The 26,244-nt window shown below is 49.3% G+C and overlaps 1 protein-coding gene across 2 annotated transcripts in view; it reads right to left on the bottom strand.

Annotated features, from left to right (window-relative positions):
- Positions 1 to 4,645: 4,645 nt before the first annotated feature.
- The window catches only part of HUNK (hormonally up-regulated Neu-associated kinase), a 102,006-nt gene continuing 80,407 nt past the window's right edge, over positions 4,646 to 26,244 (bottom strand). The window contains exons 7-11 of one of the 2 annotated variants that reach the window (XM_070597928.1): positions 24,636 to 24,798; positions 21,193 to 21,276; positions 15,947 to 15,994; positions 11,021 to 11,201; positions 4,646 to 8,003 (exon numbers count right to left, since the gene is read on the bottom strand). In XM_070597928.1, coding sequence (XP_070454029.1) covers positions 7,345 to 8,003; positions 11,021 to 11,201; positions 15,947 to 15,994; positions 21,193 to 21,276; positions 24,636 to 24,798 — 1,135 coding nt within the window. In that variant the 3' untranslated portion in view covers positions 4,646 to 7,344. The remainder of the gene's footprint in view (positions 8,004 to 11,020; positions 11,202 to 15,946; positions 15,995 to 21,192; positions 21,277 to 24,635; positions 24,799 to 26,244) is intronic. The other variant, XM_070597927.1, reaches the window with a different exon arrangement.

Raw genomic sequence — 26,244 nt, 5'->3', positions numbered from 1 at the left:
CTGTCTTCCTTCAAACGCTCCTCACAAATCAATTTCCTTCTTTCTATTATGGTCATCACCGTGTGCATTCTCTCTGTGGCCCAAAATTTGCAAAGTGGATTGAGTGGACCCCAGACATCGTGACACCCCTAACCACCTCCAGGCCAGCCGTTAACTCTGGGCTCTTCACCCGGGGTAGTGGGAAGAGAATTGACCATGGAGGCGGATGTTGCCACTGACAAGTTGTGAGTTCTTTGATGCATTATTTCTCCATTCAGGCCTCGAATGCATCATCTGTAAATGAGGGAAGTTGACCTTGACCTCTGCCTCTTAAAATTATTCTCTGAAATGTCCAAAGCAAAGAGGACAATGAGAGTTGGGCTCACAAGATTAACACTGATTTTGTATCTGAATACATGACACATTTTAGTTTCAAGTAAAAAAAACTTCTTTTAAATAGCAGTGAGTTATAAAAACTCTGCTCCAAGAAGGTACTCCCTGCTTATCTTGAGGATCCACGCTTCTTGGTCCTCTTTGTGGACTGCCTCAAACTCCTGGGGGACAGAGCCCAGGGCTGAGTGACCCCTAAGGTCGCTGTGATTCTGTGACTTGGGCCCGAATGCTCTGAAAGTGAGAATGGCTCACGTAATTGAAGTGGCCGTGGGTGGGAAGGACTCTGAATGAGCTCTTCAAGGCTCTCTGACTCAGACGGCACGATTCCTCTTTCAGTGGAGGGGACGCCTGTCCAACCCGTGGTGACATGGCGTCATTCAGGTGTGAGTAACGGTGATGAATCGTCTGCAAGGCATCATTCAGCTTCACATCTGCTCCAGATTTAGACTTGTTCCCTAAGACTTTGAGTAAGCTCTCTCTTTTTAGAAGCAAGTGAGAGCCCATTTTTGTGAGGCCATTCACAAAGAGAAATGGGAAACGGCATGCATGGAAAACGACTGGAGTGCCGTGACATGCTCTGCTCGGCGCAGATGACGGCAGGGATGAATCCAAGAGTGGGGACAAAATGGCAGCGTCAGACCCTCCTGGAGCATCACCATGACGGTGGACAGTCACCAACTGGGGAAACCCACAGAAGCCATGCAGCAGGGAATGGCAAAGAGAAGGCCACGGTCTCCAAATTCCCTTAGGTTCACTCTTTTTGCTGGACTGTTACCCAGTTCATTACTATTAACAGATCATTTCTGGGAGACTATGAGCCCAGATATCACAAAAGGAGCTCTTTCCCTTTTTTTTCAGGTGATGAATTCCTAAAAGGAACGTTGGTAGAGCGTGAACTGGGCAAGCCGCCTAAACTTACCTGTGAAGTAGAGACGATGTGAGCACTGCTGTGAGCACGTCGCAGGGTTCTTGTGAGGATCGAAGCAGGAGTCAGCAGACTGCAGCCCGAGGGCCAAAGTCCGCTGTGGCCTGTTTGTGCAGGCCCACCAGAGAAGAATGGTTTTCACCTTTTTAAAGGGTTGTGAAAAGAAAAACTGAAAAGACAAAGAGGAAAGACTGCATGGTAGTCTGCTCAGTGTAAATATTTACTATCTGGCCCTTTACTGAAAGAAGTTTCCGGATCTCTCGATTGAAGGCAGAAACACACTTGAAAATAACTGGCCCGGAGCTTGGCACACAGGAGACGCTTAGAAAGGGTGGAACTTTACTCCAACAAAAGAACGTTCTGGGAGTAATTTAGTTGTAAGAAAAGGATAAATGGGATTCAACATATGGGACAAAATTTGTAAGATTTGTAGAATATGTAGGTATTTCTATTTGGCCTCCCCTCCCTGTGTTAATCTGCTCAGGCTGCTGTAATAAATACCACAGACTCGGGGCTTAAACAACTGAAATTTACTTCTCACAGTTCTAAGGCTGGAAGTCCAAGATCAAGGTGTCGGCAGGTCTGGTTTCTCCTGAGGCCTCTCTCCTTGGCTTGCAGAGGGCTGCCTTCTCATTGTGTCCTCAACACGATCTTGCCTCTGTGTGTCCAAATTTCCTCTTCTTATAAGGACGCCGGTCAGATGGGAGTAAGGCCCATTCTAACAGAGGCCTTAATCTAACTTACCTCTTTAAAGGCCCTAATACAGCCATATTCTGAGGTGCCAAGGGTTAGGGCTTTAATAAGAATTTTCAGGGGACACAATCCAGCCCATAACACCCCCTTAAATTAAATGAAATATTAATAATTAACAAAGCTTACCCCTTGATTTAGAATAATCCGTACACACTAAGAGGTGCTATAATTGCCTAATAAGGGCCAAGATCAGTCCAATTTTAGGGGACCTTGAAGGAGTAGGCATCTGTATCTTCCCTGTGTCGGAAACATTAACTGCACCCCAAATATCTGTACACTCCCCCACATTTCCCAGCCTCTGGCTCAGAGGCACGACTAGTTACAGGCCCTCACAGAGCACTCAAGGGCCAGTGGAAAACTCTCCAGCTCGCCCTTCCTCTGCCGCAGCAGCCAGAGAAACGTCATTTTGAGCGGATGGAGCCGCACGCTGGAAGCAGCCCGGATTCCTGAGTCACCACCTGGAACATGGCAGCTCTGGAACCGGCCAGGTGGCATAGAGATGTGTCGAAGAAATAAACCTTGATCGGGCAAGTCACAGAGACTTTTGGGTATAATTTGTTATCATGCAAAGCTCAATCTTTCTGCCACACCGGTTGCCAGAGAAGAGATGGACACAGATGAAGGGGTCATGAGAAGGCATTCTTGTCTCAGACCTGCCATGAAATCACTGCCTAGCTTTGGAGGAGAAGCCTTGCTCCTGACATGGGCTTGTAACCTTCCCTTTTCCAGCTGGCTGTGCTAACAAGGCCTAGAAAGAATACATTGTTGCTATTTTGAGGGTTTCTAACATAAGCCAAAGCCTTTCCCTCAAAAGAGTTTATGGGCCATCTTCTGAGCAGAGACTATGTTGTGTAACCAGCTCCGGACCTGAAGTCAGAGCCATTTATTCTTTTCACCTGTAAATAATGCAGCTTCCTAGCCTCATCCTCTCTGTAACGTGCCTTTGTTAACTTTTACACCGCCTGGCTCCCGCTGATCCCTGAGTTTGCTCCACACCAAGCTACCCTACCCTCCCAGAGCTGCTTCCCCAAAATGCTTCCTTATCTGCACACCAGCTCACATGTGGATAGCCCTGAAAAAGATGACTGCGAAGGGTGAAACGCTCCACACCCTTCCCCCACCCCAAGGCCCTTGGTGCCACAGACATCAGATCTCAGAGATAACTGTGTGTCTTGGAAACAGGGCCCCAGAAAAGAAGTACAAATATATCTACCCCAATTGTCTTTGGAACCAGATGTCTGAAAAGCTCCCTTGACAAAAAAGCTGCCACAAATAATACACTCATTTACTACTCAGGAAATACGCTCCTTTCATTGAAAAGTGATGACATTAAATTGAACCAGCTCCCAGGGCTGCTTTGAATTATTCTTACTGTGCCCGTAACACATGGAGGGCTGCACAAAAAAAAAACAAATGCAATAACCAAGAGGCTTCCAGACCCCCTAAAAACATCAGTCTTGCATTCTTTCTGAATTTGTCTCCCTTTATGACATGGCTATATAGAAAATGTTTTATTGATTTAATCTAGTAAAACCCAAAGCCTTTTGATAGCTAAAGTAGATAACAAGGCTAACCAGGGGTTGCTGCTTACTTGGGAGATCTGTTGAGCAAGTCTTTCTCCAGCTCTGAGAGTGGATGGTGGATGGCGGGAACAGCATGATGCTCAGAATTGCAAGAAGCTGCACAATTTTGAAAATGACTGAACGATCTGGTCCATGGACGGACCTCAGATACCTGCTATGACAGCTTGATCGCTGTTGACCTTCCCCTCTGTCCACGGCGGCCACACTCTGATTTCTCCCTGTCCTTTGAAGGAGGAGCCCTCCACCCAGACCCGCTCTCACTCAAGAACATGGGGGAGTGCGCTCAAACCATCTGGGGCCCCAGCATTCTCTTTTTCAAAAAGTCTGGGGGTGAACCAGGCTATCTCAGGTGTCTTATTGTTCTAAAATGTTGTGATTCCTAAAAGAAAATATCATCATCAAAACTAGATACTCGTTCTTACCCCCACCCCGACCCCATCAAACTTCAGAGAGAACTTCAGATCATGAAACAATGAGTCTCTCCACTTTCTACCCTGCCACCCTCTGAGCCACAGAGTACAGGGGACACAAGGGGTTAGGCAAGGTGGTATATGTGATAACCTTTATGTGAACACTTAGGAATGAAATGGGAACTGGGACGATCTAAACAGCCAATCTAGACACCCTCTTCCAAGCAGCCCATCACCCCTCTTCCGCATCCCTCACCAAGGCCTAAAGCAAGGACAAAATCTAGAGGGAGTGTTTACAGATGTCATTCTTCACGCACCATTTTCAGAGTCTCCATGGGAAATCCAAATTCCCCCAAAAAAGAAAAGTGCTGATTCGTCTTGAACCGCCGTATGTCAGTCAAAAAGACTTTTGTAGGCAGACCTGTTGCAAGTGAAATGAAGCAGCGATCCTGAAGCAGAAAATGCCCTCGAATGCCCCACAGCTGGATTCCCCCTTGTATCCGGTCAGTTGCTGGGCCAAGAACTTTACATAGACAATGGTTACGACTATTTGCAACACGCTCAAGGCTTTAGGATTTATCAGCATAGAAAGGAAGCAGTCATAGTGAGGGAAAAGTATATTTCACAGTCATTATAAAAGTACATATATTTAATAATGGTGACATAAATACAGTCCTTACTTATGACCAAACCGCACAATTAAATTTGACTTCCTTCTAGACTTCACACAATAAGAGTTCAGTCATTTCCATGGGTAACTACAGGCTGACTGAGAACACAGGCTCAGACTAATGAGAGACAGTCATGGGTCAAAGAGCTAACACGCTTTGTACTTACCAAAGAATACTCAAGTTTTCCATATAAATATAATAAAATAATAAAGAATTTAACATTTCTTCTTTCACTCGATTTCATAGATTTGTCAGGTGCTCACACACACAAAAATACAGCTCACCCCTCTTCCCCACTCCCCCTCACCTCTCACTGGGTTCGGAATAAACCTGAGGTCACAGTTCAAGTTACCAACGGCGACACGGTCAGTTAGCTGGATGATAGTCTGCAGCTGTTCTTGAAGCAAGCGAGGAACGGGAAACAGGTTCCGACCATCTAACAGCGACACAGAAACACTCACGTTGTCAAGGAAGGTAAGATACAAGAAAAAGACATCAAGGACTAGAGGCAGTTCACAAGGCACAGGAACACAGCCCGCAAACCTGCAGAGCGGGACACTCGCAGCTCGAAACCATCAAAAAGGTTTCTTCACCCATCGAAAATCAAACAGTTCACATCAAATGGAGAGAGTCTCGTGTGGAAAAGCTTCTTTTCTTCTCTCTGCTTAAAAAGCTCTATTTTCAATGGAAAGTTCCAGAACCCAGTCTGGAGCCCTACAAAGGAATAACACAACAGCTGGGAGTCTGACCTCCTCATCACAAGCCCTAGGGCTGGGCGATCTCATCAAGGGGGAAGCAGCCACTCCAGGTCCTGTCAAGGTCAGCCAGGACTGGGCACCGCCCGCAGTGGCTTCTGGGGCCAGCCAAATACCTGCTCTCTCCTCGCTGAGTAGGAGACGTGTGGGGCCGAAGGAAATCACCACTGGGAAATGAGAAAAGATGAAGAACCACTTCACTCTCCGGCACGGGCTGGCTGCCAATGGACGTGAAGGCAGGCTTTGCAATCCTCAAGGGCAGTGACCTGTTTTGGAACCAGTGGGACTGAGAGGACGAGCCCTAGGGTGGCCACAGCAGTGGTTTCTGGTCACGCCCGCACTTGTCAACAGTTGAAGACGCCAGGCTGTGGTGTAACTTGTCTCCTGAGCTAACTGCTATCCAACCTGTGCTAATTCTTCTTCCTTCCCCAATTCTGCTCACGGCCGAGTGGTCCCTGCCAAGTGCCAGGGCCCAGGCCCCACGTGGAGACAGCCCCCGGCAGGCTCCAGCTCAACATGGTCAGACAACACTGGGGTCCACAAAACACGCACACATGGACGGCATGGACACAGAACCGGAGACGCATCTTTGGTTCAATCCTTGACAAAAGGTGTGAAAACAGAACACGAATTCAAAAGCCTATTTGAGAAACACTGCTTTCCTCCAAGAAGACATGCGTTGTGTTATGAACTTGACTCCTGCCAGGCCAGGCAAGCCTGCTCCCAGGTCCCAGCAAACTAGCTGAGCTCTCTAAACCTCACTTACTCTCTTGGCAGCTTGAAAACTGTATTGCACAGAGGTAACGGTGTCTTCTTGCCATGCAAATTCAACCATAACCATCTTCCTTCTTTCTAAATAACCAACTGTAATGATGTTCCACGCCTTCCAGAAGGATCGGGGCTCTGTGGATGCAATGGGAAGAGCACAGGGCCGGCTGTGACCACGCCCCTCCGGCAGGCTCCCGTGGTTCACCAGCCACTGAAAACATCCCTGGTGAGCTCTTATGCTCTCACGCTTAGCCTCACGGGAAAACATCAGTTTGGTGAAATCACTTCTTGTCTCTCTATCTAGGTTTTTAAAAATTACGTTACTTCGATTTAACAACATCACATAAAGAGAAATCATCTTTGGAGAAGATAATTCGACCGTTAGCAAGTTTTAGCCAATAAAGAAAAAAAAATCTGTCAAAACCTTGCTTGGCAACTGAGTGTCCCCTTCGGTCTTTTCCTTTCCTTCGGGTCCCTACTGTTTGGATCAGTCCTTGCCCAGCTTCCCCTTTCAGCGATGGTGGCGGAGGTTCCAGCCCACCTTCCTCTGAGGTTCTGGGCACCTGGCCCTCCTCCCTGGATGGCCAGCTCCTGCCGGCCTGTGGGGATTCACTGCTGTGAAAGGAAGAGAAACCATGGCCGAGATGAGCTGCTGTGTGATGCCTCAGTCAGTCCCCATGTGACCGTGGCCGACTGCTGAAAAGAGAACAATCCACTGAGAGGCACACACAGAGCACAAAGTGAAGAGAGATCGTGTCACAGTCTGTAATCTGGGTAGCCCAGAGGCTGATGCATGGTTTTTACCCCAAGCCCAGCCGAGGGAGGTGGGCGGAGGGCGGGTGAGTAGGTGGAAGGAAGAATGACATGAATGCTTGGAACTGGCTGCACCCGCAGCCAGCCCTTCTCGTGGATTCCAGCATCTCTGGCGGTCCCTGCGCAGGACTGTGTTGTACAGGCTTTGGGTTTGTGGATTTCAGCTGTTCCACAGTTGGGACCTTGTGTGGCAGGAGTAGATGAGGCCACGGAATCTTCACACCCTGACGGATGTGTGGAGCTCTGTTCCATTGCTTCCCTTAGAAAAACCCAGAATCCTGCCACGGGCCCAGGTTAACACTGGCCTTTGACCCCATCGGCCAGGTCGAAAGAGAGGCTCACAGGGGCCATGGGCTGCAGTGGGGGCATGCTGGCCTCCAGGGGCCTGTCTGCAGAGGGCTGCAGGCTCTGATGCCGCTTCCTCAACATCTGTCCGATGCCCATCATGGGGAACCGGCCTCGGCTTTTCACACAGTTCGGGCTCCCCAGCGGCTGCGTGGTGCCGTTGCTGGGAACCGGAGGTGGGGAACACACGCCTTCCTCTTTGGGGGGGCTGTTCTTATCTTCGTGAGCAAAGGAGACCAGGGTGGGATGCAAGGGAGTTTGCAGAGGCGACGAGCTCCCGGGCAGCAGAACCGGGGAGAGCGTCCGCTCACTGGGATGCCCGCGAGCCACGCCCCCCGGGGAGCCGAGAATCCTGTAGTGATGGGATGGGGACAGCAGTTCTATTTGGTCATCGCGATCGACGGATTCGAAGGAGCGCACCATCTCCAGCAACAGGGGGTCTTCCTTGGGGGTGATTCCGGTGCTCCCAGGCCCCGGCTGAGGGGGCTCCGGTTTCTTGACAATCCTGGGGGTCCTGGGAGGTGGGACGGGGATGAACTCCATGGAAGAGGAAGCCACACAATTGGAATCTGAGGTTTTTCGGAAAATATTGCGGCAGCCGAAGGAATCTGCATACCAAGAAAGCAAACGAAATGATGAAGACAGCCACGTGAATAGTGGCCCTTCTCCCGCTTGCTCTGACCTCCAGCTGGACCGAGACAGTGCATTACCTAGGGAGGTCAGAAAGAATCAAGAGGCAAACGGCCTCAGCATCCGACTCTCCCCACAGGGGACCAGACGGTCTTTCTAGAAAGGGGTGGACAGAAGGCTGAAGGCTGGTGACAGGAGGCCTCCTGAGCTCTGATCTGCCTCATGGCACCAGCTTAACATCTGCTCTCCTTTTGGTGGCTTAAAATTCTGGACCCTGCCAAAGAGCCTTTGGAACAAAAAAGGTACGTGGTTCAACAGAACAGCCACAAAACTAGAATCACACCGAGCCCAGCTTGCTGAGGACCTGAGAATGGGAAGGAGCACTTCCCTCATGAATTTTTTTCTTTTTGGAATTGTGGTTAAAAAATACGTAATGAAAATTTATCATCTTAACCATTTTTAAGTGTCCAGATCAGTCGTGTTAAGTGCATTCACATTGTTGTGAAATAGAACTCTTCTTACAAATCTAAAACTCTGAACTCACTCAACAGCAACTCCCCATTCCCCCACCGCCCGGGCCCTGGCAGCCACCGTTCCACTTTCTGTCTGTGAATTTGACTATGCTGGGGACCTCATATAAGCAGAATCTACGGTTTTGTCCTTTTGTGACTGGCTTGTGTCACTTGGCATAGCCCTTGAGGTTCATCCGTGTTGTAGCGTGTGCCAGAATTTCTTTCCTTTTTAGGGCTCCCTCATGACTCAATCCCACCAGAGCCTCATGCAATTCTGAACAGCAGTGAAGCACTCTTCATCTATATATTTGAGGCCACGAGCCAATCCCCACGGTTTCTATCTCAAGTTGGCAGAGTCTGGAATCCAGGTTTGCAGATTGTGCCAGAAATGAAAGGGAAAAACCCCCACAAATTTGGAGCCGAGGGAAGCAAAGCCAAGTTCCCATGGACCGGGCTCTCTGAGCTCCCTTTTCCACCATCACCTTTTACAGGCCCCCGTCGAGGCCCGGCTGCAAGAACAAGCTGCTGCCCACGGGGAGTGATTGCGGGAGCAGCCAAGGGGCACTGGGAATCCTCTTCACCTTACATAAATAAATACACAGATCCCTAAATAAGTCTCCTGCTCAGGCTGGCACAGATGCCTGAGACTCACCAGCAGAGAGAAGTAGAATTTCATTACCGGCTCACGTCTCCTCTCCGGTGTCCCGGCTGTACCTGACCGTCCCCTCCCCTCCCCGGGATGGCTGTGTGGCCCCCACTGGTAGCCCAACTTCTCCCTCTGCCCAGCCCTGCTTCCTTCCCTTCCCCACAGGTGTAGATTTGAGAGGACGCAACCCACACACACCCTGCAACCCACACACACCCTGCGGATCTCCACCTCAGGGTCAGCTCCCAGCACACAGACAGGGACACTGCATCACCCCCCCGGAGAAAGGGCATGGTCACTGGCCGGCCCTGGGAGCACGTCCGCCAGCCCCTCTTCATCCCACCCTTATCAGGAGGCAGCAAGCGATGCTGGTCAGGAGAGAAAGCTCTGGAGCCGGGCCGCCCGGTTGGAAATCTGGACCCGCTGCATACCAGCTCTGTGGCTTTGAACAACCCTCCGTGCCTATTTCCTCATTTCTAGAAATGGGGTGAGGATAATCTCACTGGTTGGAGTCAGGAGCCTGAAACAGAGGCTGCCACACAGTGAGCGCTCCGTATTAGCAATCATACCGCCTCCTGGCTGCTTCTAAGCTAACACGCTCTGAGGATGGGATTTCCTAAATCCCAGGATGAAGGAAAAAAGCAAAGAAACAAACCCAGTGACAGTTGGACCAGGAAAGTTCCCAGGGGAAGCACCATGGAATGGATGCACCTCTTGGCTGGCAAAGTTATCCCAAATTATGCAGCACTGGCCTAGACTTCCGTAGGGAGATCACAGGATACCACCATCAAGGGCCTGAATTTGCTGCTGGTTAGAAGCCAGAAAGGAGAATCCGCTAAAGAGGGACAAGTGGGGAGACCCCTGCCTGCCTGAAACCTGAGAATGAAACTGAGGCAAATGGAATTGCTCTTCTTGGGGTGAGAACCAGGCCTCTCTTAGGGTAAGACCTGTGCTGTTTGCTGCTGTTGGAATCTCCCAACGCTTTCCTGCTTCCCCAGGGAACCACTCAGACAGCCCTGGTCATCTCTGACCCTCAGTCTCTTCATATTTAAAACAAAGGGATTGAAGATGGGCCTGCACCATCTCTCCCATGCCCTTTCAGTAATAAGACCCTGTCCTCCACCCCATGGTTCTGTCTCAGGACATGCCCCTGCTCCCTGCACCCCCATGCCCGTTTCTCAGTGTGTGTTAAGTCCGTGTGGTGCTTCCTTTCCACATCCCTCGATGCTCGTCCCAGAGGAGGGAGACTCATGTTTATCAGTTAGCTGATGTGCTGGACTCCGAACCAGGTGGAGAAGCCCACCTGTGTATCTCATTTAATCCACCCTATAGCTCTGGCATGTAGGTTTCCTTTCACAAGGAAGGGAACCAATTAAGATCCTCCGAGGGTAAGGAATTTGGGCCACAAGCCACAGAACTGGGGTTGGAGCTCCCTCCCCCAGCCCAGAGCCCAGACTGTAGCTATCACTTCATCAGGGTCCTCTATTCTGCTGAAGGCTGGCACACACCGTGTCCCCGATCACCACTCCCACACCCCATCTCTGCCCCTGCAATGCTGTACACCCATCCCTGGTTCAATAATACCATGCACCCCATCTCTCTGCCCACGGTACCGTGCATCCTATCCCTGCTTTCACAAATCCCACCCACACAAGTGGCCAGTACCACGCAGTCTGGACCCTGATGCTTCCTGGTTGCCTCAGGTGTGTTAACTCTGCTTTCCCATGGGCACAATAATCGTGTCTATCCCAGGAGCACACGCAGCCACCCGTGAGGGGTACACAGGGGCCACGAGGCTCAACATGAGTGGCCTAGAGAGCGCCCCGAGCTGACCCACCTTTGTCAGGGAAGCCGGACTTGGGGGCCTTCCGGTCCTTCAGCAGGGCCTTGGTGTTCTGAATCTGCGTGATGAGCGAGGCCGAGGGCTGTTTGTGTGAGGGCAGGTTCTTGTCCATCTTCTTGGCAAATGGCCGATGAAGAAAATCCCCTCTTTTTTCTTGTTCTTTGGGCTTTTTATCCTTCAAATCAGAAGCAAACATATGTACTCAGATGCACAAAAGAACATACAAGGTGATTTCTCTTTGAAGAGTTATCCAGGTAGATTCGAGAAACCCCAGCCTTTCAACACCCGGCTCTCAGCTGTGTGCGCAACAACCAGCGCAGAGGCCCAGCGATGCTCCGAAGAACCCACCTCCTCTCCCTGGACCACACGCAAGCTGCAGTTGCCCCCGGCTCCCTGCACAGTGCTGTTCTGAGGTGTTCCAGCAAGGGCAAGGTCATGCCTAGGAGGTCATCCATTCTAGAACAAGCTGAATGAACTAAGGCAGAGCAGATGAGGACTTCTGGAAATCTGCCATCTCATTTAAAGTGGGGCCCTAAGATTCTGCCCACAGTGGTGGCTTTGCAAAGGCATCTTGGCAAAGGAAACATAACAGCTTGCATCCTACCATCGGGTCTTGTGTTCGGTCAAGCCGAGGTGGTGGACAGCAAACCCATGCAGCCCTGAGCCACCTGGGTGAGTTTTGGCTCTTTCCTACTCTCTGGCCATGTGAGCACTTACTTATGTACTTAAAAGTGGCACTATTTAGCTGTTTTTGCTATAAATCTTGCCTTTATTGAACTTGCTTATAATCCCTCTGATGGGAGTGAATTTGACTATTCTATATATCTTCAACCCCACAGCCTCTGGCATAAAGCCAGGCACTTAGAGAAAGCTTAATAAATAGTTATTGAAATGTTAAAAAAAAAAAAAAACGGAACTGAATTAAAATTAATTGAGTTCAAGCTTCTGGGAAGGGTGGTGCCACTAAGTTGTTTTCTGGCCCTAAAGACTGTGTTTTATGTTTACTGACCTCACCACGAGTGAGCAAAAAAAGACAGATTTTCACATTTTTAATTTTTTTAAACTTTAAGAGCATTTGCAATTCAAGAGAGCTCATCTATTTTTCATTGATGTTGTTGAGAATCTTCTCAAGAAAACATCCCCGTGCATTTCTATCGCCCTTTCCAAGGGGGATTTTCAAAGCCTTTACAGATTGAAGTTCATTATGGCCAGGTTTCTTTCTTTCGTTTTTTCTTTCTTTCTTTCTTTTTTTTTTTGCTGAGGAAGATTCACCCTGAGCTAACATCTGTGCCAATCTTCCTCTATTTTGTATGTGGGTCACCACCACAGCATGGCCATGAGTGGTGTAGGTCTACGCCTGGGATCCGAACCTGCAAACCTGGGCCACCAAAGCAGAGCAAACGAGCTTAACCACTGCACCATGGGGCGGGCCCCATTATGCCCAGTTTTGAATGGAAAAGAACAGCAGGGAAGAAATGGGAAAGTGGGATTGCTGAACCAAGCACTGAGTATCACTGTGAGGGCAATAGCTCCCTGGGGGTCGAAGCCTTGGCTGAGGTGGCTTGTCCCCAATGGAGGGGTGAGGCTGGAAGAAAGGAGAGGCGAAGTTCCCATAGAGTCCTTCCCCAGCATCGGAACAGCCCCCACCAGCCTTTCCTGAGGACCCTCGGGGTACCAGGCGCTGCGTCATGACCCATGATGAGGCAAATCCTGTTAGCCCCCTTACAGACAGGGGAAGCGCCTGAAGTGGTTAAGTAATTCACCCAGGAGCCAGAGGAAAAGTCAGATTTTCATAGCCCTGAAAGTGGGTGTTCTTAACCCTTGACTTGACACTGTCTTCTGGAAGCCTGGGGCAGGGCCAGGCGATTCCAGCAACGGAGAGAAAGGCTGGGTAGACAGCGGCTGCCCAGGGGCAGGGACCATGCCATAATGTGGTCCTAGGGCTCCAGGTCGGTATGTGGGATGGCACGGAGGAGACTGTGTGCTCCATGTCATTAACAGGATGCCCCAGAAGGGAAGGGCCAGCTGCCCCAGGTCGTCTTGGTTGGGGCCAATCACGGTTCTCCTCCGCTTTCCTCTCCGTTTCTGGGAAACACCAGCAGTCCGCCTTCTCAAAGGCCAAGGAGAGTGAGCTGTCACTCCACCTCGCCCCGAGCATCAAAGGGGATGCCACGGGCCTGTCTGAAAAGTCCAGCAGAATCCCCTCCTTTTGCTCCGTTCTACCTCTGTTTCTATGAGAAACATCACCTGTTCTACCCGTTAACACCTTAACAGGAAAAAAGAAATCAAGCGCACTTCTGTGATCCACTGTGCAACAGTATTCAGAAGGAAAGACAAAACTGCGGTCCCCTTGTTTTGAGGACTATTTTTTAGAGCGATGAGCACCCCTGCCTTTACAGTACTCCATGATCCCTACGCTTAGAGAGCTGCTGGCAGCCTCATGGGTTCATCTCAGCTCCTCCCCAACTCTCCCTGGGTTCCCCAAAGCTAAGGAATCCAGATGCAAAATGTCTGGGGCCAATATCACCACCCAGAGAGAGAGATCATTAGCACCAGGTGGTGTACAAGGCATGAGAGTTTTCTGTAGAAAGAGACCAAGTTTGGCTCCAGAAATCTCGCCTGTAATCAACAAAGGGATATTTGCCAACAAGCACAAAGCCAGCTCCAGGGGCAGCAGAAAGGGGAAATGGACTGAGGACTGAAATCCTGGGCCACCCTGCTAGGGCCACCCTGTTGAACTTAATCCCAGGATCCTGCACCCTGGTGTTTCCTCCAACTCCCCCCCCCCCCCCCCCACCGCAAGAATGCCCTTCTCCAGCCTAAAAGGATGGGTGATTTCATAGCGACCCATTTCTAAGGGGATGCCAGGAATTCATCACTAGCTGCTCCCTGCTGGAGACGAACCTCTGAGTCAGGCCATGTGGAAGGGTCAACAGCCCACAAGAAACGTGTTTGTTTACAAGCAGCCAGTCTCAGTGCCCTCCAAGTGCAGGTTACCAAATGCAACTGATCACCCAATTATACCTTTTTATTTGCATGGCCTATTTTCTCCAAAAGAAATTTCCTAGGGAGCAGGATGCTAAATTGCCTTATGTAACAGAAACAGATTTTCAGAAGGACTAATTATGTTCCCCCTTCGACACGCCTGCACCCACTCTCGCGCTCCCCTCCCAGCCATGCTGCTGCCTGCTCTGCCTCCTCCGATTCTCATGGGAGCTGCTCCCCTCACCGGCGTGCGCCCGAGGGTGGGCGATGGACTGAAGCTGTAGGTTCAGGGGGTCCTCAGGCACCTGCACTGCACAGTCCCGAACCCCCAAGGACGATGAGAGAGGGGACCAACGGAACCCCAGATGCAAGCCCCATGCAAAGCAGCTTCTTGTTTTCTTTAAACCATTTTCTACCCACTGCATATGCATGGACATTTACAAAACTGGATACTTTGAAAATGTGGCCCCATAAAGGATTATCTACCCAACTCTTTTAATGTCGTGGATTGTTTGATGGGAGAGAGGAAGAAGCCAGTGAGTGATGGTTCACTGGGCTTCCAGAGGGAGGTGTCTGTAGGCTCGACAGCCAGCAGGAGGAAGCCGGTCCTGGGCCTCTGAGATCTGAGCTCCAGGGCGCTGGTCCCCTTAGGCCTGTGTGACTCCAGCCTCCTGCATTCCAAAGAGCCTCACCCCGACTCCTTCCCAGTTGTGCTCCTGTGGGTGTAGCAGGGTGACCTCTGGCAAGTCACCTCCCTTTGAGGGACATGTCTCCCCATCTGTAACCAAAAGGGTGGGTCCTCCCAGCTCTTCAAATGTAAAAATGAACCTCGCTTCTCCCCTGCTTCATCGTCTGAAAGGCAGAGGCATCAGTTTAAGGCGGACAGATGCAAACACGCCTCGCCGTCACCCCAGGCTGTAGGAAGAACTCCTGCCTGGGAAAGTGGCCTTGCTTCTCTCGCAGTGAAAAGCTGACCACAGAGAGTGTTGCTGGCCACAGAGTAGTGCTAGGGGCCTGAGGCGAGCTGAAGCTGTTTTCTTTGGGAAACTCTCAGTCCAGCTCAGCGTGGGCTTTCCTGGAGCGTGGCTAACCTCCCCTGGCTGTTGGGAACCTCAGAACTAGGTGCGGGTCGTGAACACCTGGGATGGCCCAGGGGCCCAGGTGTTGTTTGCCTGTTGACTTTGGTTCCTTGCTGCCCATCACGTAAGGGAAAGCCACAGAGGCCTGCTTTTGCCGTAGGAAAAACACAAAAACACGAATGAGTTGAGATAAAGAGGGCTCGGTTCATAAATTAGGCCACTGAACCGGGAAGCTCTGTTGCAAACCCCACTTCTCCGACAGGTAGAAACATGAATGCGTAGCCAAGTGTGTACTCACAGCAAGACAATAAAAAACAGGCAATGTAACACAGAAAGCAGCAATCTGATCTGAGGGGATTCTGATAAAGCCACTCACAACAGGGTTCTGCATGTGTTAATTCAGGATAACAGAGTCCAGAGACTGGGGCAGGGAGCCACCAACCCTCAGGGTCATAGATGATGGTTAACTTCATGTGTCAACTGGGCTAGGACATGGCGCTGGATGTTTGATCAAACACCAGTCTAGATGTTTCCGTGAAGGTATTTTTTAGATGTGATGAACATGTAAATTCATAGACTGCGTAAAGCAGATGGTCCTCGACAGCGTGGGTGGGCCTCATCCAATCAGTTGAAGGCCTTGAGAGAAAAAGACAAAGGTTTCCTAAGGAAGAAGGAATTCTGCCTCTAGAGAGCCTTGGGACTCAAGCTGAAATACCAACTCTACCATGTGTCTCCAAGCATGAGACGGACAGACACACACACACACACACACACACACACACACACACACATACATCCTATTGGTTCCAATTCTCTGGAGAACTGACTAACCCATCATAACCCCCCAGGTTCCTACCTGCAGAGCATGGAATTCAAAGTCTCTTGTCCAGGTGTCCAGGGAGGCCTGCGAAAAGCAGCATTTTTCAACAATACAAGAAGCTGCACCTGCTGTTAATTCTCTAAACTCCATCCCCTACCACTTGCAGCTCTGGTTGGAAATTATTCATTTCCATGTTTACAGACAAGAAACCAAACTCCTAAATCATTGTGGAAGCAGGCAGCAGATGTCCTAACTCATGCACGGAACAGATTTTCTAGGTAAGCTTTGTATTAAAGTCTAAGACACAGAACGGAGGCTGTAATGATGAGTTAGCAGTTCCACGCGTTTTCTCAAACAGCTAAGACACCGCAAGCCGCACCTGAAGTCCCTCCTACCCCCACCTGCATCCTCTCCCAGTCCCCAGAGGTAACTACCGTTCTGATTTCCAACAGCACAGATGGTTTGATTCCAAACATTATTTTAAAAAGTTGTATGGATTTTGAAATAAGACACGAGGTGAACATTTTAATATTTTACCTTTCAACTTATAGTCCCCGTTATGGGTTGAATGGTAGCCCCCCAAAATTCATATGTCGGAGTCCTAACCCCCAGGACTTCCAAATGTGACTTTATTTGAAATCAGGGTCAGGACAGGCCTGTCATGTCCCTTGGAAGCTTGGGGGAGATGGGGTTGTGAAAGCTCATTCCCCTTTGCCTTTGAGAAGGGGGCCTGTTGGTGTCACCTCTACAGAGGTAATCAAATTGAGATGAGGTCATTAGGGTGGGCCCTGATGCAATGTGACTAGTGTCCTTATAAAAAGACGGAGACTGGACACACACACACACACAGGGAGAACGCCATGTGAGGACAAAGGCAGAGATTGGGGTGACGTGTCTACAAGACAAGGAACGCCAAAGATTGCCAGCCATCAGGAGAAGCTAGGAGAGGGACATGGAACAGATTCTCCCTCCCAGGCCTCAGAGCGAACCAACCCTGCCCACATCTTCTTCTCTGACGTCTGACCTCCAGAACCGCGAGATAATCAATTTCTGTTGATTACGCCACTCAGTTCGCGGTACTTGGTCAGGGCAGTCCTAGCCAGCTAACACAGTCCCTCTGCCACCCCCCGCACAACTTTTCTTCCAAATCAGCAATATTACTTTGACACTACAGAGAAGCCCTCCTAGTTCTGTTTTACATTTTTCTACAAATTAACATTATTTTTAAAGACTTTAATAACAAAAATGGCTTCCGGCTCTATATGGCTTTAATAAGCCAGTTTAGAAACGAGGACTGCCCCGCCTCGACCCCCACAGTCCTCAAGGGCCTCTGTTTTAGGAACAGGAGTCCCTGGGGCCCACGCCCGAGGCACTCTTAGACCAGACAGGTGTCCTACTTTCACAAACATAATTTCTGCCTTTTACGGGAGGAAGAGGTGGAGAAAGTGGTGAAGTCATAAAAGCACAATCACAGTACTGTCATCCCAGGAGGGAGGTTTTTTTCAACTTAATTCAACTCCTTTGTCTCCTAGGAGAAAAAGAACTGGAATCAGGAAAAACAAAGAGGCCGTGGCTAGCCTACAATGCGGGGACACGGCCCCTGGGCCGCCCCCGTTCAGCCAACCTGAATCTTCCCTCCACCACGCCCTCTCCCAACCCCCCCACCTCCCCTGCCGCTTGGCGGCTTCTTCTCCTGGATGGCAACTGGAACGAAACCCACAGAGGCTCTAAGTGGGCTTTTCCTAGAAAATCTGAGCTCTTTCAGACTTTCTTAACACTTTGTCTAACTGGCCCCACTCCACTTTCTAGGTTCCAAGGGAGAGGCGTTTGATAATCTAGTAAGAGCCTGTAATTTAATTAGCAGAAGTATCACGGCAGTTTGGAGAAAACAAATGGATCATAGAGAATTGAAATTCTGTTTTCCCATTAGCGTTCCTATTGAAACCCAAACCGTTAAATATTCCAACAAATGTTTAAAACGCTCAATATGTGTTTTTGGGCCAAATGAAATAACCATCCACAAAAAATAATCTGGATGAGAAAAAGAGGTCCCTTTCCCATCACAGTTCTGATACTTTCAAATACACCACCGCAGGGGGCCGGGTGCGAGGGCAGCCAAGGACATGGGCATGGGCAAAGTGGGTTAGAGGCCACTAAGGTGCACGCATAGGGGTACCTGGTGCATCTAAGTCTGAATTACTCCTTGAAGCCATAAGGAGTCTGATACAAACCAAGAGGCAGGGGTGCCAAACAGTGAATTCTGCATGCCCTGGTCACCCCAGCCGCGGTGACCACCCTCGGTGCAACTGAGCATAAGAGGTCCCTCTCTGCCTTAGGGCATGGCATCCAGTGATGACAATGCAACATGTGTGCTATGCTGCAGGTGTCCCCTCTACTTTAATCAAGCTAGGCGTCCCTCCCGGAATGTTCCACCTTCTCCAGCTGCTGTCCCAATTCTATTTTCTGAGACTTGGGTCAAGGTCCACTTGATTCTTTCATTCGCTCATCTAGCAAATATTTATCAAGCACCTACTGTGTGCCAGGCATCGTGCAGTCTTCAGGGATGCTGTGAGGAGCAAAAGAGACCCAGCCCCTGTTCTTAGGGACTCACTGGCCAGAGTGGGAGAGAAACATTAGCCAAATAATCCCTGAAAATGTAACGCTGCAAATGGGACAAGCCCGAGGTGCACAACGAGGTGTGACAGCTTGTACTGGAGGGATGCGTCCCAGGGGCAGAGGTCAGAGGTTGGCATGGAGCCATGAGAAACTGACCCTGCCTGCAGGTCTGAAGATATACAGACATTAACTCAGCAACGAGGGGTGGAGAGAACATTCTGGAAGAGGGAACAGGGTGTTCACAGTCCTGGCAGCCAAGAGAGCAGAGAAATCTGAAGGCCCGTGGGACTGAGCACAAAGCAAGAAGCAGGGCCGTGTGTGTGGGCCTGGGAGATGAGGCTGGGGAAGCAAGCAGAGGCCAGTCCCATCTGTGACATGGCGGCCACGTCACAGAGTTTGCCCTTCAGGTTAAAGAAGTCTTTGAAGGTTTCGAGCAAGGAAGGGACAGGATCTGATTTGAGGGTGGACAGCTTGCTCTGGCTGGTGTGCACAGAAGAGAGTGCCAGGCAGTCATGGGAACGGGCGAGACCCGTTAGGAGGCCATGGCAGAGGTCCAGGCAAGAGGCCATGGTGGCTGGGACCGGGGCGGGAGGACGAGCATGGAGAGGACAGAGGGCTTCGAGAGCTTTAGGAGTCAAATTGGCAGAACTTGGTGACCGACTGGCTCTGGGGGTGAGGGAAAGGAATTTAAAAGGACTCCTGGGTTTCTGCCCTGTACCGAGGGCGGGGCTGCCATTTGGAGGCAGAGAATGGGGGGGTGGGCGGCGTCTGGTTCCGGGCATGCTAGATTGGAGACACCTCCACTCAGGCACGAGGAGGTTTAGAAAGCAACTGGCCAGAGGGTCTGGAGCTCAGGGGAGGCTGGTCCCTACACCACCTCCGCTCTCCTGCTCTCAGCCTGAAAGCCATGCATGGGCTTGCTGGTCAGCCCCAGCCTGCACAGCCCGCCCTCCAAAAGCTTATCTCCATCCTTATCATGCTGGTGCCCACAGCCTGTCTCAGAAGAAGGAGGCCTCCAGCCTTGGGGTCAAGGCTGAGCTCCACCCTGGCTGCTGTGAATGTGTACCCCTCCCCTCCCACCACTGGAGTTCCTTCTATCTCCTCCACCTTCCCACCTCCCTGTGTGTCCTTCAAGCAGAGGCCATGTCCTCTCCTCCTCTTCATTGCCGGTGTCACTGACAGAGATCTGGGCTGTCTTTCCTCCCCTAAATCCATGCAATCTCTTTTCTGCCTATTCCACTTCCATCAAACTGTTCTCTCTAAGGTCCCAGGATAACTAACTGCTCAGTCGACACCAGTGACCATTTAATACTTGGCCTTTCCCATGGTCTCCCTGGATCACTGCCTCTTGGGTCACCTGCAGACTCCCTGGCCACCCCTGACATCTTCACTGGTTTCTCTGTCATCAGTGTCTCCTCTTCTCTGCCTCCTTAAATCGAGCCGTCCCCCAGGCTCTGTCTACATTGGACAGCTGTGATACCCTCCTCTGGCCTTGACACTCAGGGGCGGCCCCTTCCCCATGCTCCTGTCACATCTTCCCGTGGCGCCTCACAGCTCAGCACTTGCGTCACCTGCATCACTGTGTTGCCCTGGGCTGTGTCCCACTTGCTTTCTGTGGCTGCCAAGGAGCCACAGTGCTCAGTTACCACCCACCGCTTCACTGCAGCCTGGCGCTCAGGAACAACCCGGGAGGACTTCCTTCCTGGTGACACGCGAGGCTTGTGGAATCAGGGTGAAAGTTCTGAGTTGGAAAAGGGAAGAGGGAAGTGGGCAGGCCCATCAGCCTCGGGCAGGGTGTGGAGGAAGGGTCCTTTTTGGATCTCTCTTCAAATGAAGGAATTCTGGGTGTAGTGGGAGAGGCTCCTGTGCCAGAGGGACTTGGGGCACATGGGAGAGGCTCCGGAGGGCAAACAGAAGTGGGTTCCCAGGAAAATCACTGAGAAGACAGAGGACCCCACTTGACAAAATGGCGAGTGAGGAGTCCTGGGTTGGGGAGCACCCTCACCCCGTGCTTCTGGCCCTGGATCTGGAGTTCCCAGGCACAGTCTCTTTACGAGCACGTATCTGGGGTCCAAACTGGGGAAATTTGCCATATGTCCCCAGTTTTTACTCTGGATTCAAAGAATCTTGGTATTTTCTCACAGGTATGTGCTAGGTAGCATCAGGTCAGCAGGGAGAGCTGAATGGAAGAGCTCGCTTTCGTCCAAAACTTCTCCCATTTTTCTCAGTTCCTCGTCTTACTTTCTTCTCCTGATGCCAAGCAGTCCCTTCACTTACGTTTCTGAGCATCTCATTTTTGCCTTCTGGAGATCTGACAGTGGTTTCCGACCTTGGCTGCTCAATGGAATTGTCCAGGGAACTTTAAAAAATACTGACCCCCAAGTCCAGACCCCTGAGATTCAATAGAACTGGTCCAAGATGTGGCCTGGGCACCCAGATGGCCTAACGCTTCCCGATGGTTCTAATGTGCGGCCACAGCTGAGAACCATCCTTTGGAGATTGAGCAATGGTTACTCTGTCGTAAACCAATTTCTCCAGGGCTCAGTCAAGTGTTTGATCTTTGCTACTTCTATGAACCATAATAAGTGGTTTCCTTTCCACTCCCCTCCCCAAATGGAAATCCACCCTTCCTAAGCGATCCTGGGTTTTGCTTTGGCGTCACTCACCTCAAAGGGCTCCTTGGTGGGCCTGCACTTTTCTATCTGGTAGAGCTGGGTCTTGTAGCAGACACTGTCCTGGATGTCAGATTTCTACCAGAGGGGAAGAGAAAACAAACGTAGCTTAACAAATGGGAAATGGAAATGTCCATTAAGCAGTCATTAATTTTTAAACCAGCACTTGGCTGAGAAAGTGCCAGAAGTGGTTGGCAAGTCCATTCACTGAAATGCAACGGCTCATCTGCGGATGGTTTGCAGTCAGGATGCAGTGTGGGGAGAGCCCCGGGCCCAGAGTCAGGAGACCTAATTCTGTTACCGGCTCTGCCAGGCCAGGGTCCAGTAACCCTGGGCAGGTAGATGCTCCTTGCTGGGCCTCAGTTCTTTCCTCTGTGCAACGAAGTCTAAGATGGGAATGCAGAAACCAAATACGTGAGCTGGGAAGAATAACTTATTTTATTGAATTACTAAGTAGGAGACACATCTTGTTTTGTTTGCTTAAAAACAGCCCTAGTCCCTGCCTGCAGTCCTAATAAAAGTCACAGCAATTCACAACATAGCTTGAAGAAGACTGAAGCCGCCCCACAATTATCTAGGTACAGGGTTTAGGTGCAGTCGCATCTGGAGACAGGTGAAATTACACAACTGACTGCTTAATTTATCAACCAATTCACGGAATGCCGTTACACGCTCTCCAACTTTCCATGCTTTTGGTTTTAGAAAGAGAAAACGAGCATCAGAAGAGAAGGGGAGAAATGACAATTAAGGCACAATATTTTACTTTCTGGTTCACTAGCTTCTTTTTCAAAATTATACACGGGCTGTTAGTAATTGTTGGTGAGATGAATAACTGGGATAGTGCATACGGTGCCACTAAATTAGCCACGTGCGGAAATTACTGAGTGGATGCCTGTAGTTGTCTGTGGGGATTCATTCGCTCTAGTTAAAAACAGCACTCGCCTAGACGCTGGTTCTCGGACCAGGTAGGTCCTGTGATTTAAGGGTTAAGTGTGAAACAGATACAATAAAATAAGAACCTTCTCCAGTTAGAAGTACATTCGCTGAATTTCCAGGGAATGTTCTCAGTAACAAAACCATGCTCAGCTTTGCAACACTTGCAACCCTGAAGCTGGGCAAAGAGGAGGAGCAGAAATACAGCAGATGGCAAGACACCCAGAGAAAGCACGATACAGCCTAAGAGCTTCAGACCAAGGGCTTTCTTGCTTGGGATGAGCTCTGTGGTGTTTAGGATAAGTATGAGTAACCAAAGTTTGTATCTGTAGACGTGTTGGTAGACATATGAAAGAAACTATTTTAATAACGAACCTCCATCTTACACATCAGCATCTGAAGAACTAGTTTTCCCAAAAGAAAATGTTTGAATCTTAGGAACGTAGCAATGTCATCCTCTAAATATGTGAAATCATCAACTTTATAGTCAGTTTCCTGGAAACACTTCTTAAAAACTAACGTTTGAACAACATTCATCATTTGAAAAGGAAAATCAGCGTGTTGACCTTCTTCTCTTCCTTTTACTTGAGAATTATTTAAATTCTTAATTGCTGTCCTCTAGCATGATGGTCCCCAAATGGTGTGACCTTGAGCCCATATGAGTGAAAAAGTTGTAAGCAGGCACCTACAACATATGCATATTTATTTAAACATTATAAGCAAGTGCCACTGTAGTATATCATGTACATTATAAAATAGGAATTAAAAAAGATAAGAAAGAAATGTGGAACAAATCGTCTTCTTATAAAAGGGAACTGGAAAGCAGCCTCAAGTTCAATATGTCTTTTAAGTTTCTCACCGTGAGAGAATAAGAACCTCTGTGTGATATAAGAGATTTTCTTAATCACTCCTTATCATATAATAAAATGATACAAATAATATGCTATCTCTCGAAGGTCCCATCTTTCTGACCTTGACTTCTCGCCTGCAGTTTTCCTATGACAGTGGCACTGTCTCTAAGATCTAGCCTCAAAGCCACATGTTTGTCACCATCAGAAGTGTCATCCCATCACTGCTTGCACGGAGCGTGGTTTTCCCCCATAAAACACTGCTCTCATTTAAAGCCTTTACTATGGACAATGTTTCTTCTCACATACATCTTTCCTTTGGTGATTCACCAAAAAAAGGAGTTCTGTGAATAATTTCCTGTTGAAGCAAAATCTAGCAAATATCCTAAGCTGAATCAGCTTAGAAACATCTGTACTTTCATCCGACTATTTAACAAACTTTCCTTGGAGCTTCCTCACTAGTCAGCAATGTTTTCTGGATGTCTCCCAAATCTATTTGCTAACAAGAGATACACTCTCACCATCTCATCTTATGGGCATTATTTTGGCCAGTTCCACCACGGCAGGGAGAACATCACTTCCCCAATTGTAGGTGGATTTTCATCTTCAGCTCTAAGATAGAAACCTCACAAAAGGTTTCTAAGCCTATTATTTAGTGGAATTTTGTGATGCATTTGGCTATCATGTGACTTTAAACAGCATTGGAAAACTCTAGAAGTTCATCTTCATGTTCTGGAGTCTAAATGTCTTCCTAACAGCGTTGACCCACACAATCAGATCTTCAGCCGCCATATAGACAGGGTAGAGGTCATCCTTAGTGACAGTGGATATGAAATCAAATTTCAGATGGGCTTCCTGACAATTCTGAGTTTCTCTGGTTGACTTCCTGTTAGATGGTCAGCCCCCACATTCTGAGCAGGAGAAACAGGAGTGGCAGACAGCATTGATACCACCTTTGATCCAGTTTTCTTCACAGAATTCTTTTTAAGCCGTTGTCCATTTGGAGAGAAATGATTTAGTCCAAACTAGAAACTGGAGCATGTAAATTCCCTTACCCAGGCCCAGATGAACTACCTGTGGCAAAAGGATGAAGGTGACCAAGGCATGAGGGTACCACTGTCCACCCCAGGCTACCAGACTCCACGCTGTGCCTCACACGCAGCCCAGGACACCTGGACTCTGATGCCCAGATTGAGAAAAGGGGCCGGGGTCAAGCTAGTGAAGATCAATTTCATTCTTATTTTCTGGAGAAGTAAATATAATAGTGGCTTTCTCATATACCATGCTTCAGAGATGAATGCCTGAGAGAGCCTGCTCTCCAACTTTTAGGACCACAGAAGACCCCAATGCCTCTAACGTGGGAACCCCAAGAGCTGAGAGACAGCAGAATGAAAAAGGCAACAGAGAAGCTGAAGGGAAAGAGGTGGGAACCTCTCACAGTGCTACCCAGGGCTTTACTCTGTGGGAGAATATTTGAAAAACACCTCAGATAAAAAGCACTAGCTACCTGAGAAGCAGGTTTTGCTACTTTTTTTTATCCCACCCTAGTTTAAATTAACAGCTTAGATCAAGTGTCAGCAGCTGGGAAACCAATGGGGCATAAGAGCTTCCTTGTCCACAGAAAGGAGAGAAAATGGCCACGAGGGCCCCACTCACCCCTGACAAATAGCGCTCGAGTTTCTTGTTTAAGAGGAAGTAGATGGCGAGGATGTGGCAGGCCCGGTTGGAGAGCACGGTGTTGATCACGTCGCTGTTCTTGTAGCCCAGCTTCTCGGTCATGTGCAGCACCACGCTGGGGCTCAGGTCTTCCAGGGAAATCCTGGGCGGCAGAGGGACAGAGAACTGGTCATGTCTCCACCTTCACAGAAGGGCTCTGGGGCCTCGTTAGTGATGCCCACAAACATGGTAGCACAAAGCAATCAGGTTCATTCATTCACTCATTCATTATTATGAAAAATTTTATAGACACAGAAAAGACAAGGGAATAGTATAATTCCCCTCTGTGCGCCCAACATCTGGGAGAAGCAACTGTTAACTCTTCGCCATACTTGCTTCATCTATTTTTTTTTCTTTTTGCTAAAGCATTTTAAATCACAGACATCATGGCATTTCATTCCTAAACACCTCTATGACCATCTTTAAAAAGCAAGGACATCTATCCCCCACAGAATCACAATCAACTTACCCAACAAAATTTTAATAGTCTTTTAATGTTGTCAAACATTTAGACCATATTCGAATTTTCGCAATTATCCCCAATTTTCTTACAATTTGACATTCTTTCCATAAAATATATTTGTTGGATGTGAGCACAGCCCATGCTTAAAAGTTGGGTGTAAGCTGGGATGGGAAAGGAAGGTATTCAGGAGCCAACCCAGGCCGTGTTTAAAGGAACGGTGTGAGCTCACAAGTTCACAAATAGGGAATTTGGGGTTCAACTGTAAAGTGAGGTGCTCTCAGAGGACAGGTTAAAGCTTCTTTGCAGAAGTATTAGGAAGATGAACTCCTTGAGATGAAGTGCCAAAGAAATGCCAGGCATTCATTTATCCACTCACCCTTTCGGGCAACAAATTCACATCTCATGCAGTTTACGTTCCAGTGGGGAGAAGAGAAGATAAAGTCATTTGGCCCTCATGACAGTTTTATGGCAGGCACTGCTATTATCCCCATTTTACAGATGAAGAAACTGAGGCCCCCAGCAGTGAAGCAACTTGTCCACGGTCACAAGGTGGGAAGTAGCAGCCCCAGAATTGAAACTGGGGCAGCCCGGCTTAGAATCTAGAAGCTAAACCTCCACACTCAGCGTCTCTCAAATAAACAGACAGGGCCAATGGCCATGGAGAACAAGAACGCGGGTTGACGGGTATAAGGAGTATGTGCGTTGGCAGCAGGGGTGTGTCATCAGATAGATATTCTAGTCCCTCAAGAAGATACAAATAGGGCACTCTGGGAGCAGAGTGCAAGCACATCTGCCTGGAGAACTCTGTAGACCCCCCCCAAGGGGTCCAAAGACATTTTTGATGGGACCTCAGAACCAAAGCACCCCAAGAAACTGCACAGTACAACCCCATAATGGTCCATAAGAGGAAACTGACCTGCCAAGTTCACAGGCCAGTTGGGAGGGGAGACAAGGGCAGACCTGGGTCTGCTGACCACATTGCACCACCTGTCCTGTAACCTACCTCAGCTCTCCCTCCCCTGGAGTTGAGTAAGTGCAGTCCAAAGAAAATGCGAGCAAGGAACCAGGAAATCCACCTCCCTCACT

Source organism: Equus przewalskii, chromosome 27 (genome assembly GCF_037783145.1).
Source record: "Equus przewalskii isolate Varuska chromosome 27, EquPr2, whole genome shotgun sequence".
Taxonomy (NCBI): domain Eukaryota; kingdom Metazoa; phylum Chordata; class Mammalia; order Perissodactyla; family Equidae; genus Equus; species Equus przewalskii.
The sequence above is the reverse complement of the archived record's forward strand: the minus strand, read 5'-3'. Positions and strand labels throughout refer to the sequence as shown.